This window comes from Pseudophryne corroboree, chromosome 8 (assembly GCF_028390025.1).
Source record: "Pseudophryne corroboree isolate aPseCor3 chromosome 8, aPseCor3.hap2, whole genome shotgun sequence".
NCBI lineage: Eukaryota > Metazoa > Chordata > Amphibia > Anura > Myobatrachidae > Pseudophryne > Pseudophryne corroboree.
In genome coordinates, this window is record NC_086451.1 from 100,268,277 (window position 1) to 100,280,494 (window position 12,218).

The window sequence follows — 12,218 nt, forward strand, 5'->3', positions numbered from 1 at the left end:
TGCCGAGCAGCTACTTGGTCAGGAGCAAATACGTTTGTAAAATTCTACAAAATTGATATCCTGGCTGAGGAGGACCTGGAGTTCTCTCATTTGGTGCTGCAGAGTCATCCGCACTCTCCCGCCCGTTTGGGAGCTTTGGTATAATCCCCATGTACCTTACGGAGTCCCCAGCATCCACTTAGGACGTTAGAGAAAATAAGAATTTACTTACCGATAATTCTATTTCTCATAGTCCGTAGTGGATGCTGGGCGCCCATCCCAAGTGCGGATTGTCTGCAATACTTGTACATAGTTATTGTTACAAAAATCGGGTTATTATTGTTGTGAGCCATCTTTCAGAGGCTCCTCTGTTATCATGCTGTTAACTGGGTTCAGATCACAGGTTTTACGGTGTGATTGGTGTGGCTGGTATGAGTCTTACCCGGGATTCAAAATCCTTCCTTATTGTGTACGCTCGTCCGGGCACAGTATCCTAACTGAGGCTTGGAGAAGGGTCATAGGGGGAGGAGCCAGTGCACACCAGATAGTCCTAAAGCTTTCTTTAGATGTGCCCAGTCTCCTGCGGAGCCGCTGTTCCCCATGGTCCTTACGGAGTCCCCAGCATCCACTACGGACTATGAGAAATAGAATTATCGGTAAGTAAATTCTTATTTTCCAGGCAACTGGAAACCCCCCTGTGTGGTTGCCTACAAATAGGGTTGTTCTTTTTCTCCACTATATTTAATAAAGGTATACTGTTGATAAGAACACTTTTTACCAGCAATGGCTTTCCAATGGCTTGAAGAATCTTTATTAATGAGTATCGCAGCTGTACTGTAATACCTATTTTATCGACTGTGCAGGATGGTGGTAACAGTTAGCTTGTTAGTTATTAAATATGCTTTAGTCAATAAATTGTACTTAATTGTCGATGGTTACTGTTAAACGTTTCTGTTCCACTGAAAGTATGCAGGTTGTGGTGAAACAGAAAACAGCCAACCTATTTATAAATATTCACTATAGTCCATATCCAGATCTTTTAGTAAATCTGACATTAACCATAAATAATAATTTTTTTGTGTCCCTTTTGCTTTAATAGGCAAAGATTTGTCGATGGGGTAATATTTCAGCTGGTATGTAGGGTGTTTCTGATCTCTGTGCATAAAATATATAAATATAGGTTAGCTTTGTTATCTCCTAATAATGCTCTCAACTATCCTACATTCATGCAGCGAAAAGGGGCATGGACAGATCAGAGGTGCTGACAGAGAGGTGGATGGGGCAGAGCAGCGAACAGACACTGAAGTAACCTGGCATGTGCTGGGATCAATACATGATGGCGCTTCTTTTTTTTTTTTTAATTGATGACTCTTAGCGGCTTGCCTGGCATGGTTACATTGTTTACAACCACACCAGGCAGTGCATTATCTAATCTGGTTGCAAACAATATGACTAGTCAGCTAAAGATTGGCTGGCTGACCGGAGGATAATCTTTCTGCTGCCGCCAATCATAGAGGGACCTCCGAACAGTCAGCACTGCAGATCCCCAACCTGGCGGCTGCACAGAGGAGCAGCTGCTTGGGAAATAAAAATTAAATCCCCTGGCTCCCCAAGTGTGTGGCTGGTGGCTGCTTGGATGAGCAATAGTCGCGATGGTTTCTGACATGCCGATTGTGGTTATCTGATATTTAAAAAAACTACTATATAATTTTTTTTACATTTTTTTTTTAAAGAAAAATGTTTGGGATAAGTTTAAATACATTCACTACATTCACTCATTAAGCGTTTTTTTTTTTTTGTGGGGGGGGGGAATTTGCAGTTAAGTGTTTAAAGTAGTAAAAGGGAGGAAACCATACCAAAACTGTTCTTTTCAGTAGTTTAAACCTTTGTCATGTATATAAAGATATTTTTTATATATTGTACAATATTTTCTGAGATAACCAATAGCATGAGGGTTATAAGAAACCAAGACGCCTTTGCAGTAAATAAATTGCAGCAATAGCCTTCTTAAAATGCAATTGTGTGTCTGCGAGTAAATAGTATTGCATCACTAGTACAAAAAAATATTTCATGTAGAGTCTCATGCCCAACTGGAATGGAGTGGTTCTAGCTTTTTTGTGGTCTTTGGTTTTTACAAATCTCTGGCATCCTTAGGCTATTTTCTTTGGCCGAGCATTGGATAGTTGAGCTACAAGACTTTGTGCCTTATTCAGCTTTTTTTTTTTTTTCTTTTCTTTTTTTACCGCCCAGCCTCCCGAATGCCTTTGCCTGTCAATCAGGCAGAGGCGTTCGCATCAATACGATGCAATCGCATTGTCTGGGCTGCACACGCGCAGAAGGGACCTGCGTGTGCACAATGGCCCAGGGGACGGGAGAATGCGGTCGCATCGCTGATTCGATGCGACCTGAATAAGGCCCTTAGGCACCAAATAAGCACTTATCGGGCTGCTTTTAGTCAGGCATTGGAAACTGTTAGCCCTTTGCCACTCCTAATATCCAGCATTGCGGTCACCAAGTCTTGATTCAGACACAGCTTTTTATCCTATTCTCTGGTTGCCTTTTTTACACCTCGTTACAAGCGTTAAGCACAATTTAAATACACAAGATGCAATATATAAACCTAAAGTTAAACCTGGAAGGAATACCTGAAGTAGTGTGTCCCAGTGGGCTTATCCTTATTGAACATTCCCGGCATCGGCCTCTCGTTGAACCTGGCAAAATGGGTATAAAATTATTCTAATTAAGTGCAAAACCAAAATACCAAAATAGAGTAAAGTGTACCTCTGGTTACACAATATCAGTGCAATATGAAACCTTAAGTTTGACAATGTACGGCTTGTAATAGATACATAACTGATAATACTTTTGTTTCTCTATGCCAACAGTACCTTATATAAGGATTAGGTCACTCCATTTTGGATGGCAATGCTATAGCAGTGATGTGTAGATCGGTTGTATGTAGGCACATTAGAAATAAAAGATAAGAGCCTCTTCCTACATCTAGCCTCAGTATGCCACGCAGTGAGAGATGCCTGGCGACAGTCAGCTGACAGGTCCCGTCAACTCCTCTAGTGTTGGGAGGTTTTTGGGTTTTTTTTGTCAAAATTGCATCTTAAGGTGGGTACACACTGATAGATTTATCTGCCGATCAATTGATCGGCAGATATTTCTATGGACGGATCGGGCAGTGTGTTGATCATACACACTGCCCGATCCGTCGGGGACGGACGTCATGAACTGGGCGGGCGTGTACACACGCCCGACCAGTTCAGCTGCCAATAGATAGATATATTGGCAGTCAGCTGTGCTGCAGGACAGACGCGATATGTCTGTCACAGACATATCGCCCGTACACACTGGCCGACAGACCCACGATATATCGGCCGTTCAAGAGAAGGCGTGAGGTCCGGTAGTCGGGCGTTTGGCTGCGCAGTGTGACCTCTGACTTCACGTCACGCCGCACAGTGTGCACAGCCGGAGCTAGGGTGAGCTGAGCATGGGGAGCCGGGCAGCATCTGAGCCTCCTGAGGACACTCAACAATGCCCAGCATAGAAAAAACGACAGTGGTGGCCAATCCCGAAATCCCCAGGATTGGAAGCTCCAATCCCAGGATTGTATGTGAGCCAATTTTAGGCTGGAATTGACCACACTATGAGGGCACATCTGTATTATGCATAGCTGTATATAGAGTGTATTGTGATGCACACAGATTACGTATAATGACATGATAGAGTAAAAACGTGTCGCACTGCTCCAATGAGCTTGCAATATCGGAGATAGGAATCCTCAGGATACTCTGTTGCAGCTGTTCTACATAAATGTTTGTCAGGAGCTTGAGACGAATAAAATGAATTTACTTCATTGCTGTGCTTAAAGGAAAACTTCTTGTTTTGTCTTTTACAGAGTGAAAGGAAAGAGCGGAAGAGCAGCTGCGACACATTTTATGAGGTCATCTGCTTAGAAAGCGAATCAGAGAGGGAGAGGAGGAAAACTACTGCCAGTCCATCACTCCGACTTTCTCAGTGTGGCCCGCATGGAACAAACATACCTTCACCTCCAGAGGATGATGAAGAAGAAGGTAAGGTAGTAATTTCTTACCACTTTCTTAGGTGTATACGGTAATGGAGAAGATCTATGTAAAGCTGGCTACATTCTTAAATATTTGCAAGTGGTCCGAAATAACGGAATATGGTTCTTTCTACCGCATAATAAGGTCTTGGTGAAGCTGCTTATTGTGTGCGTCAAACTTCCATATCGTGCAATTTGGCCATCTGTCATTGTTTCTTTGAAAATATTTTGTTCTTAAATTTCATTGCTGCAGTCAAGCTTCCACTGGGACAGGTTACAATCCAGCAACCTTATCCTCCAGGGTGGTCAGGTCTTCTCTGGTGGTACAGAACAAAGCTCACTTAAGGCACATATACAGTGTTTCCAGGTGTAGGCAAGTGGATATTGTTTCCTTCGTGTTGGAAGTTTTTTCACTAAAGTCTTCCAAGTGGCTTTTCAGTCTTAGACATTTAATAAGAGGGGGAAATTCTTTGACACCCCACGGTTAGAACAGAGAATATTTGCACTTGACATTAAATCTCTTTCTTCAAGGCTGTAGGGGACACAGGGGGAGATGTACTAAGCAGTGAAAAGAGCGGAGAAGTGAGCCAGTGGAGAAGTTGTCTATGGCAACCAATCAGCTGCTCTGTATAATTTTATAGTATGCAAATTATAAATGTTACATCAGTGCTGATTGGTTGCCATGGGCAGCTTCTCCACTGGCTCACTTCTCCACTCTTTTCACTGCTTGGTACATCTCCCCCATCCCCCCAGGGTTAGTTCTATATTGGAGTGGGAGAAGGGACCTTCTGACGTACCTAGGGGAGGAGACACGTCACCAGGGGGAGGAGCTGCGGTCGAACAAGGTACCCCGAAAAGTCCCCTCGCGGGCTCGCTTCGCTCGCCACGCTTCGGGCACGGTGGCTCGCTCCGCTTCGCTCGCCACCTAATTACTAAAGGTAATAGTTGGTGGTGTATATACTAGACCAACTGTACCGCTGGCGTAGCTCCTCCCCCTTGTGTCGTGGCTCCTCCCCCTGACGGAAAAGGTCCCTTAGGCCACTTGGATCTAGCCTCTACCATCCCCCTAGCCCTGCAGTGTTCTACTCTGCTCTTTTGCTATTCTGCTGGACTGATTATTGAGGGGAAAGGATAAGGGCAACAAATAGGTTATTGGTGCAGTCCCTTGAAACTCTGCAGTCCCCATTCTTGTAGATTTAGTACACAAAGAGATACAGTATCAACTGATAGATTCTAACAATGGTTTGAGTAATGAAACCCTTCCAATGGTCCTCTTACCAGAGCCATACTAAGAAAAAAGGAATAAAAGTTAAGTTTTATATGTATCCTGTGTGCCTTACAGAAAGACAACACTTTCTCTCTTCTGTGTAGGTTTAAAATGATCTTTTGTCAGTCATAGTAAAGAAAATTGATGTGATGAAAGTAAGGGATACTTGTGAAATAAAATAACCTGCTGTGCATTTTGAGTTTGCCTATTGCAGTATTTCCATTGCTGTACGTGGTTTGCTACTTGAAGACGTCTAGTTTCAAGTATAGATTTTACACAGTATTGATGTCTGCTAATAATGGGAGAGACAGTTATGATAAGGTATCCATAATTGTGTAGGGAGAGATGGGTAAAGGGGAGCTATTTATTTAAATATAGTATTATATGTGGAGTTGAGTGTCTAATCATAGGACAGGTCGACAAACATAAGAATACAGTCTTAGAAATATGTTGCAGTATACATGGCAGGATTATTTATTAGTCTGTATTCCACAACAGCGGCAAGTATTTATACTGGTTGCATAAGCGCCTTACAATTTGAACAGTCGTAGTTTACAACTGTTAAAACAGTTACCCAGTCAATGTTTGTTATTCCACCTTGTAATGCCCCAACGTCTAACAAGGTGGGCAGGTGGGGATGTGGTGTAGTATGAAATGTCAACATGGACATTTAGACAAAAGTGTGGTTAAAATGTCGACTCAGGTTTTCTTGCATATTTTATCATAACCTTAAAATAAAACAAAAAATGTACTGCTGATCATAGTATTGGGAGAAGGTGGGCTGCGTGGTATATTTCAGTTAATCAGCTTGAACGTGGATTGGTGTACTTATCAGAACCTACTCTTATGTTGGGTACACACTGGCAGATATAGTGGCCGATCAATTGATTGGCTAATATATCATTAATTGATTGACTGGGGTGTACAAATGATATGTTTGTGAATGACGTCATTCAGACATATTACATTGGCCTTGAAGCACAGCCGATGACCAATATATCTGCAGATACATTGGTGCTTTTTTCCTGTGTATATGGGCGAAACGCGATAGGTCGACTATCTGTCTTTAGGTCGACCATCTGTCTTTAGGTGTGTGGAATTATTTAAGTAACCAGTGTATGGGGGTGGTCACCGGACTGGCTTCCTGCAGCGCTTCTGTTCGTCCTTCAGTATAGATCTGTTGCAGCTGTCCTCTCCAGGTAGCCGGAGCTGGGGAGAGCGTCCATAAACTAAGCAGCTGCTGCTCAGCCCTGCATGGAGCCTTGGTCACAGTGACTCTGCAGGAAGACGTTACAGCACTCTGCTGCTGCCGGACACTGCCTAGTGCAGCTGCAGAGCCTCCTATGATGTTTCAGCTATTGCTCTGTGCTTCCACTGCTGGCTCCAGCAGTCAACGAGGGAGACATCTAGCAAGCGGCAGTGTACGACAAGTGGTAGGGTAAGACAGGACCATAATTACGGGACAGCTGGCACACAGCGCAGTCGCCCTGACGGCGCAACTGGCCGCACCCCCGTTACAAGGGTACTTTAGTCTGCGGCATTGTAATGAGTCAAAGCTCCGAGGGCAGGGTAGGAGGAGGAGGGAGGGGGACTTGGAAGCCGCAGCAGCGCACTGTAATTGGTGGCGGCGCCGCTGCAGCTGTCCCTCTCCTTCCACATAGGCTGGTTGGCCGCCGCTGTGAATGCTGGGATGCGCTTCCCTCATCAGCGGCGGCAGCCAGCCAATGTGGAAGGAGAGGGACAGCTGCAGAGGCGCCAACACCTATTACAGTGCGCTGCTGCGGCTCCCGAGTCCCCCTCCCTCCTCCACCTCCTCCCCTGCCCGGGACCTGCCAGCAGCTGCACCGAGGAGCCTGACTGCCTGAGCCAGCGGAGGGACAGTAAGTATCTATCATCTTATCTATCTGTCTTTCTATCTGTTCTGTCTGCCTAATGTGCAAAAGATGGATTCTGTCTGCCGTAATGTGTAAAAAGGGTATGATGTCTGCCGTAATGTTTAAAAAGGGGACTCTGCCTTTTGTAATATGTAAAAAGGGGGACTCTACCTGCCGTAATGTGTAAAAGGTGTTCTACCTGGTGTAGTGGCGCTAATGTGTGGTGTCATTTGAATAATGGAGACTACTGTGCACCGTAATATGAATTGGTGGTATTTTGTGGCCACACCCCTTGTCCATAAAGCCACGCCCCTATATTTGTGAAGCGCACCAACGACGCGCTATGCCTCTACTTTACATAAGGGGGATGGGGGCGCCGATGCCGTTTCTTGCACACAGCGCTTAAATGTCTAGTTACGGCACACACGCTAGGGTTCATTTTGTTGGTTGCAAATTAATCTACCAGTATATTTTTGGAGTGTGGGAGGAAGCCAGAGTACCCAGAATAAACCCGCACAAGGAGAATATCGTTATGTAAACTGCAGGAAGATTTGTCACATTTCATGACTACGATCTGCCAGTGTGTACAGAGGAAAGAGTTATTAGCAAATGCCCTCAAAAACAGATATATCTGCAGGTGACAGTGGTGGTTGGTCAGTGTGTATGAGCAACCACCACCTGCAGATATAGCTTTAGGTGTGTACCCAGTCTTATGGGCCCTACACACAGGCCGACTGGCCACAGAGGTGCCCGACGGCGGGGGTTGGGGGGCGGGGCAGGGCGGTTGGCGACGGCGGGGGGGGTGAAGTATCTTCACTTCCCGTCACCCGGCCCCATAGCCCTGCATTCTAATATGGACGAGAATGTCCATATTGGCTTGCATGTTTAAATGAGCCACACCAACGATGAACGAGCGCTGCCCGCCTAATTGTTTGTGCATACACACTGAAAGATATGAACAGTATCTTATTCATATCTTTCATTATTATCGGTAAATGTGTAGGGCCACTCCACTTTGTCCTATTGGGCAGTCTCCTGAACTATTGATTTTTTTAAATAAAGTATTTTTATTTCGAAGGAGATTAGTTTGCACACAGATAATGCATATCAGGAACATACCATACACATAATGACATGTCAACATCGGGAAACATCATTCATTTTCGGCTTAATATGATACAATGTCATACGTTCAGAGGCGCCTAGGTATGTACATTTATTTATACCAATATCTTGAATAATCCGTGCACTCTAGTACTCAAGAAATCTCATTATACTTAGTTTTGGTTTTTCTCCCCAATTAAAACACTTACTGACAATTTGTCCGAGTAAATCCCCTCAAAGAGGAAATATCAAACAGAAACCAAACACAGAACCCCCCCCCCCCCCCAAAAAAAAACACGAAGAAACACAAAAAAAAAAAAAAAAAATAGGGGGAAGAGGACACATTGGGGGATATTAGCACTCTATATCCTACCCTGTCTAGCTGGGCGTAGAGCTATCCTCTCATACACAACCCATTGGGTGAGAGGGAAGCCTATAGCCCTAGAAAAATCATATATCAGCAAATCCAGGACCCATTAGCAACCCTGGCGCCACTAAGTTAAAGGGTCTGGCAAGGAGTATATGGAGTCAAGCCATGGAGACCAAATTCTGTCAAATTTAGCGGAGGCATTATGTTTCATATAAATGTATCGTTCCTTGAAAACAGTGTCGTTTATTAGTGCCTTAAAAGCGGGGAGTGTAGGGCCCTTGGGGGCCATCCATAGCCTCGCGATGCTCACCTTCGCCATTGCACATATGTTGCGAGCATAGAGGCCCTCTGGGCTAGATACAAAATCAGATCCTCCCATTCCCAGGATGCAAAATTGCGGAGTAAGCATGGCCTCGTCCACCCCCGTGTTTCCCAGAATCAACCCGACCCCCGACCAGAAAGCCCGCAACTTCGGACAGTCCCAAATAAGGTGCCAAAAAGTACTTGCAGTCATCCCACACTTAGGGCAGTCACCCGCACGGCCCGTCCCGAGTCTAGCCAGTCCGGCCGGGGTCATATATATTCTATGCAAAAGGAAGTATTGTATTTGTTGATACCTGATGGATTTGGTAACCCTGCTCGGAGTTTCCAAAGCAAGGGCCCAGTTCTCCTCATCTATGGGGCCCAAATCCTCCTCCCATTTGACACGGAGACGTGTCAAAGGGTCTGTATGCAGTTTGGCGAGTAGATAACCATAAGCATGGGAAATAATCTTAACTCGACCCAGCATACTTACAAAGGTCTTAATGGGAAATGGTATGATTTTAGGGGGGGAAGTGGCGAATTGGGACTGCAAAGCATGCCTGAGTTGGAGGTATCTAAAAAAATAGGAGTTAGGTAGATCAAACTCATCTTTTAGTTGTTGGAAGGATTTAAGTGTATTATCCGTATAGAGGTGATTTATGGAAACTACTGATTTAGGGGCCCAAACCTCCCTTCCCTCGAGCGCATATAGTTCAGGGAGCCATTTAGAGTACCAGAGGGGGGTGTCCGGGTCCAATCCATCAAATTTCAAAAGAATTCTTAGTGCCTGCCACACCTTCATGGCTTGATATAGAAGAGGAGGAAGGAACCGGGCCAGGCTCCCACTCAGCAACACCTGCAGGGGAGACAAGCCGGGGAAGTAGCATTGTATAAATACCCAATGGAGAGAAGTGACGCCAGTATCCTGCACCCATGCACTAATATGAGTCAGCTGAGCGGCATAGTAGTACATCTGAAAGTTTGGCAAGGCCAGACCTCCGTCGCAGCGCAGCCTGGTGAGCGTGTTCAGCTGTATTCTAGGACGTTTATTAGCCCAAATTAAAGAAGACAGGACACTATTCAATTTTCTAAAGAAGGATGGATGAATATATACAGGGGATTGAAGAACCACATATAGAATCTTAGGTAGTAATATCATTTTTACGAGGCTGACCCTGCCAGATACAGTCAATGGAAGCTTACACCAAGTCTTAGATTTACGAGCAGCCTGTTGCATGATCGGATCAAGGTTCAAAGGTGTAAAGTCAGAGGGGTCATTGGTTACCTGAATCCCAAGATATTTAAATTTCGCCGTCCAACATAGCGGCAAGGAGATTTTAGGAACAGCAGGGGGGGGGGGGGGCAGGGCAATCACAGGCATAATGGAGGATTTAGACCAGTTAATATGAAGGCCTGAATATACACCGAACTCCTCAATCAATTGCAACAATGTAGGCATAGACCTGGTGTAATCCTGCAGAAACAGCAGCATGTCGTCAGCGTAGAGGGCAATCCTGTCCTCTCGAGGGCCGGTATGAATGCCCACTATACCCGGATGGGACCTTATTAGACAGGCTAAGGGCTCGATGGCCAGGGCAAACAGGGTTGGGGACAGAGGGCATCCCTGTCTGGTCCCGCGATACAGGCGGAACGAGGGAGAGACATAGCCATTCACTGAGATCCTGGCGGTCGGGTGTTGATAAAGTAGTTTAACCCATTTTATAAAATTAGGTCCGAATCCCATACATGTCATGACTTCCCATAGATAGGACCACTCAATACTGTCAAATGCCTTAGCGGCGTCCAGCGAGACCACTACCGAGTCAGAGGGAAAGTCATGTGGGACTTGTAAAATGGTATATAATCTCCGTAGGTTAATAGAGGTGGACATCCCTGGCATAAAGCCGGTCTGGTCGGAGTGGATAATGGAGGTAATTACGGTGTTAAGTCGAATAGCTAAAATCTTGGCCAGGATCTTAGCGTCAGTGGGAATCAATGATATCGGTCTATAGGATTCTGGGGATTTAGGGTCCTTTCCGGGCTTCGGGATCACTATAATAACCGCCTCCGCCATAGAGTGGGGAAGTTGATCATTAACAAAAATATCAGAATACAGGGCGTGAAGCCTAGGACCGAAGAAATCAATGTGGGTCTTGTAAACCTCTGAGGGGATGCCGTCATAACCCGGTGCCTTGCCGCTGGGAGATAAGCCAATAGCCGCCGTTACCTCTTCCAGAGTCAAGGGTGCCTCCAACACCTCAGAGGCCTCCGAGGAGAGTGTGGGTAGGGGAATATGTCTTAAGTAAGCGGAGATGTCTGATGCCGAGTCTACCAGTTGTGAACTGTAGACCTCAGCATAGTAAGAACGGAATAGCTGCGCAATGTCCGGCGTGGTGTTCACAAGGGAGCCATAGTTACCGGTCATCTAGGCAATTGTAGATCCTGGGCGGTCACTGTGCACCAAGCGAGCCAGCAGGCCACCTGGCCTATCGCCCTGCATATAAACATTAGTAGCCTGAAATAGAAGCGAGCGCGAGTTTTTATCAGACAGATGAGCCACCCATGCCGACTGGGCCGCCAGCCAGCGTACCTTCAGTGCAGGGGTGCCATCTACCAAGTATCTAGATTACAAATCTCTGGCGTCACTCTCAAGGGCTCGCTCTCTTTCCCTGCAGGACGTTTTAAGGGCAGAAATACGTCTAATATACGTACCCCTTAGGAAGGCCTTAAATGAATCCCAGACCACTGTTCCCGGGGCCGAGCCCACATTGTCATTAAAATAGCCCTCCCACTAAGTCACCTGGTCAGAGCAGTCACCCATTTGCAACAGCCAGGAAGGATGAAGTTTCCAATATGATTGACCCCTCTGTCTCACCATAGCGAGAGTCAACACCATAGGGGAGTGATCAGAAATACCCCGGGCCTCGTACTGGACGTCAACCACCCTGGGGAGAAGAACGGGAGATATTAGGGTCAGGTCGATTCTCAAGAACGAACCATGCGTGCCAGAGAAGCATGAAAACTGGCTAGTTGTAGGGTGCCGAGCTCTCCACACATCCACACACTGCAAATTATTCAGAAAATCAGCAAATTTAGTAGGACTAGAGCGCACTCCAGCAGCCTGCGGAGAGCGCCATCTGTCTAAAGCTAAGTTCGTAACACTATTAAAGTCACCCAAGCAGACTACCGGGGTGTCCGGAGAGGAGGCTATGAATGAAGCGGCCTGCTGTAGCACCTCGTACGAGAAAGGGG

At 45.8% G+C, this 12,218-nt stretch overlaps 1 protein-coding gene across 1 annotated transcript in view; it reads left to right on the forward strand.

The window, feature by feature from the left end:
* The window catches only part of LOC134948686 (rab GTPase-activating protein 1), a 437,656-nt gene that overhangs the window by 102,605 nt on the left and 322,833 nt on the right, over positions 1-12,218 (forward strand). Inside the window, exon 7 of the mRNA XM_063936842.1 lies at positions 3,884-4,058. Coding sequence (XP_063792912.1) covers positions 3,884-4,058 — 175 coding nt within the window. The remainder of the gene's footprint in view (positions 1-3,883; positions 4,059-12,218) is intronic.